The 8,192-nt window shown below is 50.7% G+C and overlaps 1 protein-coding gene across 3 annotated transcripts in view; it reads right to left on the reverse strand.

Annotated features, from left to right (window-relative positions):
• Nucleotides 1–8,192, reverse strand: part of atxn1b (ataxin 1b) — a 19,874-nt gene continuing 11,682 nt past the window's right edge. For all 3 annotated transcript variants that reach the window (XM_062538724.1, XM_062538723.1, XM_062538726.1), the window contains exons 2-3: nt 5,931–8,192; nt 1–5,516 (exon numbers count right to left, since the gene is read on the reverse strand). The exon at nt 5,931–8,192 is cut by the window's right edge and continues 172 nt beyond it. In XM_062538724.1, the coding sequence (XP_062394708.1) occupies nt 4,896–5,516; nt 5,931–8,003 (2,694 nt within the window). In that variant the 5' untranslated portion in view covers nt 8,004–8,192 and the 3' untranslated portion in view covers nt 1–4,895. The remainder of the gene's footprint in view (nt 5,517–5,930) is intronic.

The following is an 8,192-nucleotide window of genomic DNA, read 5'->3' on the forward strand; positions in this document are numbered from 1 at the left end:
TTGTGTTTTCAAATCAAATTTATTAAAATTAAAGTATCTCTAACTAGAAAAAAATGCAAGCACCACCAAAGAAAGGACCATTAATTCCACTGAACAGACTTGAGTGCTTTTTACACGTAGACACCCCACAATTAGAAAACAGAGGGTCACAAAGTCTCTCATGAAGATATATTCACCACTCTTTTCTATAATTATTGGGGGTATAAAGAGATTAAGAACAGATACAACATTCAGAATTTGGGGCATTCACACGTAAATTAATCACACGTAAATATATATCCTCCCTTCAAACCCAAAATGGCAATTCCCATCTTCTTGAATTCTATTGAGGCCAGGGCTTGGCAACTGCATATTCAAAATGTAGACTGCAATATCAATGTGTCTGAACAGATCCCGCAACTCTGGGAACAAAGGAAAGTGTCATTTCACCTCATGGCCACTAGGAGCTCCCCAACACTGCTTTGGGTGAATTCATGCTGTCCATATTCCCCAGTACAAAAAAGAATTCTGGGAAAGAGAGTATTATCAAGACCTTTTTTGTATCTTAGGGAGGGATTGCACTGATTCTCATGTTAGTTCAAACTTTATTGAAGTGATATATGTTTCATGATTTAAAAAAAAAAAAAATCATTACTCAGATATCTTTCAGGCCCTGTACAATGTAATAACATTCATATTATTGATATTAATATTATTACTATGCCCATATGATAATAATATTATTAATAATAATAATCGATGCAACAGTCAGTAGGCCAGTCAGCCTGAGCTTGTGAAGAGTGTCAGTTTGCCATGAACAGTTCAGTGACGGTCCTGTGACACAGCAAGGGATGCTGGGAAATGACAAAACCAGCCTTCCATTCCACACACCCGACAAACACACCACACACCACACTTCATTTGTGTTGCTGTATCAGCAAAGGACAGAGCAGGGTAACATGTACATGTACAACATGTAAGTAGATCGACTACCAGAGTACTATCAAAAGCAATGAATAATGCTACTGACAATGTCACCACCAGCTTTTTAAACAAGGACACATGATTGAAAGACACACCTGTGCTTCCGTAGTCAAACACCGAGACAAAAAAGTGCTCCGCTGAACAACTGATATGGCGACGGAGTCATTTTCTTTGTCAGTGGGAATGTAGTTCACTCTTCCTTAAAAAAAATCCAAAAAAAAAAAAAAAAATCAGAAGGATGTATCCTGATTTGGTTGGCCATTCTCAAACTTTTTCTCATTCTATATCCTTCTCTTTTTCTCATTCTATCATTCTCTCTCTCTCTCTCTCTCTCTCTCTATTTCTCTATACCTTGTGCACTGCACACACACACACACACACACAAACACTCTGTATTCATCTGACAATAAACAGGTGATTAGGAAATGGCAAAGCCTCCAAATCCACAGGAGACTGTTTCCGATTATGAAAGTGCATAATAATCATCACTATTTAGTCAAGAAAGGATTGCATGTGCAATTTAGCATGGTCCCCATGGTAATAGGCAATTGTGTTGCCTTTAACTTGCTTTCTAAAAAATATCCAGCTGTGGACCTTGTCGAACCAATGGCTGAATTGAACATGGGAGAATATATCAGGAACACAAATGCTCTCTCTTTCTCTTTCTCTCTCTCTCTCTCTCTTTCTCTCTCTCTCTAACACTCACCTACACACACACACACACACACACACACACACACACACAGACACAGACACACTCACACTTACACTCACACTCACACACACACACACACACACACACACACACACACACACACACACACACACACACACACACTCACACACACACACACACACACACACACACACACCACCCCTGAGTTTGATCTAAAGTTTGGATTTTAGTTACACACTTTACACTAACAAACTTACTGTATGACGAATAAATGAGAGCAGATGATCGGACACATGGTTAAATAAGCGCTACAATGGCGAACACCTCAGTTAGACCCAAATGCTAATGGCTAACACTGAGCTCACAGTCTGAGATAGTGATACAGGCTACACTGCAGACTCTACACATTTCCTCAAAACTAGATGTGCAAATCGCAAAATTCAAGAGAACGACGTCAAAAATGGGTCATTCATGCTCATATACAACGCGGGACCGGTGATGAACCAGACTGTATCACACCAAGCATATTATTGCACAATTGTACATTTAAAACATGTACTACAGAGCAGTTGGATGTTCATAAGCGGTGGGGGGGACTAATTTCTTGTCTATCTGCAATGCTTTCAGTACAAACGATACCATAGGGACACCAACGGGCTATGCATTGTCAGTCCAATGACTTGCGGAGTACCGTCACAAAGGTGAGAAGAAGGAGGCGTATAGGGGCAGGTTTCATAAATGCTCACTTTGCCTGTGGTGTCATGGGGCTGGGGACACTGATTTATGGACATCCACTTATGCAGCCATAATGAGATCCTTAAATACATTAGGTTCACAGACACAATCCATGGTGTGTCTATATCGCATCACACCAACATCTGTCAGCTCTGCAAACAAGCCTCTCTCTCTCTCTCTCTCTCTCTCTCTATAAGGAATCAAGATCCAACACAGTAATCACACAGCACACACAGTACACACACACAGTACACACACACACACACACACACACACACACACACACACACACACACACACACACACACACACACACACACACACACACACACACACACACACACACACACTACGCTCACAGATGGGCTGTGTTCCCAAACAAGACTCAAAGACTAGTTTAGTCAGAATCTGTGCAGAGCATGATGAATATGCATCTGTTGCCAGAGGTTGTGGACGGCAAAAAAAATCTACAAAATTATACACACACATATGTATATATTTGTGTGTGCAAGTCTGAGAAGAAAGTATTTCATGCCATTTTTGTTATCGGAATTCAAAATGTACTCCACAAACTTGTTGTAGGCTACATTTTGAAGAGTTTATTGATGGCATTCCTTTGAATATTTTTTGCTTGTTGACCATAGAGAAGGGCTAGCTACTGCATTCAGTTTTTTTTGTTTTTTTTTGTGGGGAGCTGTCTTGAACATGGAACAAGATACTACTTGAGTGTGTGAATGCCAGCTTTTGGTTCAAAAGCACCCCTAAACCACATTATAGATCCATCCAACATCTTTGAACTATACAAGACAATACTATACAAGTTTAAAAAAAAAAAAAAATGTGTTTTTTGTATGGTTACTTAAGTTTGATAATGCTCACCCTGATTTGTTTAGAGCTATTTACCATTTCGTTTCCCTTTGAGAATCTGTCTGACTTCCGGCTAAAGCTTGGTTCACAGCTGAAGAGGGAGGTTCTGAGTATAGACTTGGTGCGTGTTGGGCATGTCCTCATGTTTGTCCATGCTGTGGTCATCCATTTAAACCTTCTCTTTGGAGCTGTATATTGTGCTCATATTCCCCAAGGACAGAAAGCCTGTGATTAGTGGAAACGGATCTCATCCATAGGCTTTTTTACTGTCATTGCTGCATTCCAGTCGCTGCCAATGTGCCCCTCTTACTGCTGAAATATGTTAAAGTTACTCGAGAGAGAGAGAGCTTTTGAATTCATTTCCCACAGACAAGTGTTACGACTCGCGAGGACAGGCATAGCAGTGAGGTCATGTATTCAGAAACTGGAATGGACAGCACCTTACATTCATGTTTGACTTACACATTACACCTATATGTAATCCACACTCCCACCAAAACAAAAAGAAAACTTCTCTTGGACCTGCAAGTTAAGTCAAGTAAGTTGCACCTGCTATTTCTGCTCTGCTGAAATATGAGTTATAGGCTAAGTAGTTTTGCTCAAGTACAGCATCCACTATAACGAAACGAGCATAAACTGTATGCAAGGATTCTGAGGTCACACAGGACAGGCTGAAATAGACAGAGTGGTGCTGACATCATATGCAATTCTCAACTAACACACCCTGTTGCCATGGAAACAAAACAGAGGTGGGTGTTTTCCATCTGCAAGTATGCTTTGTGTTGGGTAAAGTGCTACTAAACAGAGTGTACACGTTTTCTGAACAGCCGGGCACTGGTTGAGTCAAAATGAGGCTTTTGTTCCCTGTGCACAAGGTCGGCATCTGCTATTGGACTGGTCTGACGCAAATATTACTTCTCTTAAACATTCTACCTTAGAAATAGCCACCTATAATGTTTACTGCGCTTTACTGACCCTCTGGTTAAAACTTTAAAACTTGAAGTTATTGCTCCTTTTATGTCCCCCCAGCTCATATCTTGAAAAACAAAACGCTATGCCTTGCTATATGGCTGTCTTGCTAGTTAGCATGCTCCCTCACCAGATCCATCCACAAAAGACCTATTTCTGTTATGTATGTAGAGAGCCAATGTGAATGCTGCATTGCTAGGTAGCATGTTAGCCATATATATCCATGGGGAAACAGCGAGGCCGGAGGGAATGGAGCAGCGACTTAACAGGTTGGAACCAGCCTCTCTCCTCCCTAGCCTGTGGAATGGCATAGAGGGGGGGATGGGGAATACACATTCATGACAAAACTGTGACTGGACATCAGCGTCCAGTGCTAAATGCAGTAGTGTGCACCGGTTTTCTCCATGCCAACTGTACTTCTGTCCCCGACGACTATCCGACTCCCTGTGCCACTCACTTCAAAGGAGGTCTACGTGTGGTTACAAAACGAAGCAACAGTCAGAAGAAGTAAATACTGTGTAAATTGAGCAAAAGTTACAGTAATCAGGATAGGAAGGAAAAATATATATATTCATATATGTCTTTTTTTTAAAGTGTATATTAATCACAAACACAAAGAACTTCATTTTTTTTTTTTTTTACGCTCTTTCCATTGTCCCTCTGCTCACCACAAGCAAGAGCCTTTTCAACGACCAGTACTTGACCTGCCCTCGATGCTGATTTTGACCTCCTGAGGAATGAAAGCAAGTTTGGGGAGCGTGGCCGTGGGAGGCGTCTCCTCATACAGTCGCTCGGCCTCCCGGTTCTCGGGCGCCGACCACCGCCTCTTGCGGCTGGCCGCCGGCCTCTCCGGGGCCCCCCCGCCGGACTCCTGGGGCACGCCCGCCGCCTTGGGCTCCCCCCGCCTGCCGTTCTCCACGAGTGTCTGGTGAATCTGGATCGTCCTAACGTGCTGCTGCTGCTGCTCCCCGCCTCCGGCCGCGGGGTCTCCTCCAGGGGCGCGCTGACCGACGAGCCTCGGCCCGTTGGCCAGGCCCTCGCGCGGGGCCTCGTGATCTCTGGGTGGTCCCCCGACCTTGGCTGGTTTGGCTGCGTTGGCGGCGTTGATGCCCACGGGCTCTGCGGCGGGCTCTTTCCTCAGCGAGCCGTTCCTCACGCTCCGGAGGGTGAGGGAGATGCAGACGTCGCCCACCGAGAGCTTGGCACAGGAGAGCTCCAAGAGCTGGGTGGTTTTGTCGGGGCTGCAGGAGGACCAGCCCTGCCCAAAAACAAAGAACGGGTACTCGACCAGGACCTCCACTCTCACCTGAGGACAAGCAAGATCAGCATTAGCAAGTGAATGGAGCATTGTTGGGCTACCACCTTGGGGGGACACATCGTAATGGAATCAGCAAAAGATTAGCCAGGGTGAATTAACTTTGTACATAATAGCTGCTTAGCACGCCAGTGTGCTCCCAAATAGAGAACAGCTGATCAGAGAGTGCAAAAACAGCTGGATGGATGAACAGCGTATACTATAAAGACTGTTATTTGGACAGCAATAGCATTTATGGAGAACATCTGGTTTTAAAACACTGGTCAACTTTGGTTAGAAAAATCATCATTAACAAGATGACACGTTTTTACTGGGCTTTTATGGCTTCCAAAATATAATAAAAAATATATTACGAAAAAATATATGCAAAATATATATGCAGGCACGAGAGAGGCCCGTTCTCACCTGTGCCTTGTGCTCCCCGACGGAGAACTGGATGATGACCACGTCGGGCGTCTGGCTGCAGTCGATGCGCTCCACGGTGCTCGAGTCGATCTTGAGGTCGCCGCTGACCTCGGCGCTCTGGATGAAGTCCTCCGTCTTGAGCTCCTCCACGCGCTTCAGCTCGCCGTCGGCCAGCTGGATGATGGAGCCGCGCATGAAGTAGGGCGGCAGAGAGGCTGATGTCGGGGAGGCTGGGGCGGCGGTGGCCGTGGCGGTGGCGGTCTGCGGCTGCTGCGGGGGCAGCTGGACGACGTGGGCCTGCTGCGGGGACACCTGCACCAGGTGGTGGTTCTGCTGGGCGTCGGAGAGCACGGAGCGGGGGTCGGGGAGGGCGGTGGCGGCGATGGGGATCGGGCTGACGTAGGCGTGGCCGGCGGTGGCCAGAGAGGTTGCCTGCTGCTGATGGGCCATGGACACCTGGTGGTTGCTGGAGGAGACGGTGACGACGGCGGACGGGGCGGAGGCCACCATGCGGGGGGGCGGGGCGTGCTGCTCGCTCTCGCCCGGCAGCGGCCCACCGGCGCTCACGGGGATCAGCAGCGACGGGCTGCCCGAGATGAGCAGGTGCTGCGTCAGGTTGCCGTGGTAGCCGCCGGCGTGGTGATGCTGCTGCGGCGACGGCCCGCCCGAGATGTAGCCGATGATGGGCAGCGGCGTGGCCGAGTAGATGCCCGCCGCCGCCATCTCCTGCGTGCTGGCGTGCGTGGTCTGGAGGAGGGCGTGGGGCGACAGGGTGGGCGCCGGCGACGCCAGGCTCTCCAGGGACGACAGCGAGAGCGTGGAGCCCCGCGAGTCCCGGGAGTCCCGCGAGATGGGCTTGCCCAGGCAGATGCCCCCTTTCTCGGCGCGGGGCAGGCCGGACAGGTCCTTGCCCAGGCTGCGCTGGAGGTCGGCGGCGCTGCTGGGCACCAGCATGAGGGAGGTGTGAAGCCCGCTGCCGTCCTGGTACTCGGCGGGCAGCAGCACCTGGGTGCGGGCCGCCAGGCTCATGCTGTGGGCTTGCGCCCGCTGGTCGCTGTCGTGCGGCATCGTCGCCACCTTGAGCACGCCGCCGCCGCCGCCACCGTGCCTGCCCGCGCCGCTCGTCTCCACGATCTCCCCGTTGTAGAGCTCCCGGGTCTGCCCGCCGTCGGCCATCTTGGCCTGGGGCGCGTCGGCGTAGTGCACCAGCAGCTGGGAGGTGCCCAGGGTCAGCGTGTGGGGCGTGAGCACCGTGGCGTTGTGGGGGTGCAGGTGCAGCGGCAGCTGGCCGGTCGGCGAGGTCACGGACACCCCCAGGGAGGAGCCGTCCAGCTGGATGCACTGGGCGGAGGGCTGGGTGAGCTGGGGGACAGGGGAGGTCACCCCGCCGGACACGGCCAGCGTCGCCGCCCCCAGGCCTGGCTGATGCTGCTGCTGCTGCTGATGATGCTGCGGGTGGTGGTGGTGGTGGTGTTGGTGGTGTTGGTGGTCTCCGTTGGAGGCCTGGGAGACGACCGCCGTGACGTAGGTCTCGGCCTGAGGGCGCGGGTGCTGTCCGGCGGGGCTGGGGGCCGAGGGCAGCACCTGGGAGGAGATGTAGCCCGTGTAGGGCCCGATGAGCTGCAGGTTGGGGGGCAGCGGGGCGTACTGGACGGTCCCGGCCGGCTGGGCCAGTCCGGTGGAGAGGACGGTGGGCTGACCGGCTCCTCTGGACACGGTCGCGGTGGACGAAGAGAAGGTGTACGCCGAAGAGGTCGACGAGAAGGACAACGAAGACGACGACGACGGCGTCGACAGCGACGGGTGGAACTCGGTCACCATGGACAGGATCTCGTGCGACGGGCTCGGCGACTCCACCGTGCCGTTCCCGTTCCCGTTCCCGTTCCCGCCGCTGTTGCTCTGGCTGACCCCCACCGGCGCCATGGAGGCCATGCTGGCCACGCTGGCCAGCCACGCCAGGTTCTCGCCCCGCTGGCTCTCCCCGACGGCCGCCAGCGCCCGCTCCTCCAGCACCAGCAGCTCCCGCTTCTTGGGCGGCAGGCACTCGTTGCCGCGCTCCTGGCTCGACTTCATGGTGGCGTCCTCAACCGGTTTCGATCTGTCGTTCTTCTTGTTCCGTGAAAAGAGAGACGATGTATTTTTTCGTTTTTTTTCGTGTCCTGTGTCCTTGTCAGAGCTCTCTCTCTCTCTCTCTCTCTCGCTCTCTCTCTCGTTCTCGGTTTGTCTCTCTGTCTCTGTGTGTGACACTCGTTCTCTCTCTCG

The sequence above is a fragment of the Sardina pilchardus genome, chromosome 6, assembly GCF_963854185.1.
Source record: "Sardina pilchardus chromosome 6, fSarPil1.1, whole genome shotgun sequence".
Taxonomy (NCBI): domain Eukaryota; kingdom Metazoa; phylum Chordata; class Actinopteri; order Clupeiformes; family Clupeidae; genus Sardina; species Sardina pilchardus.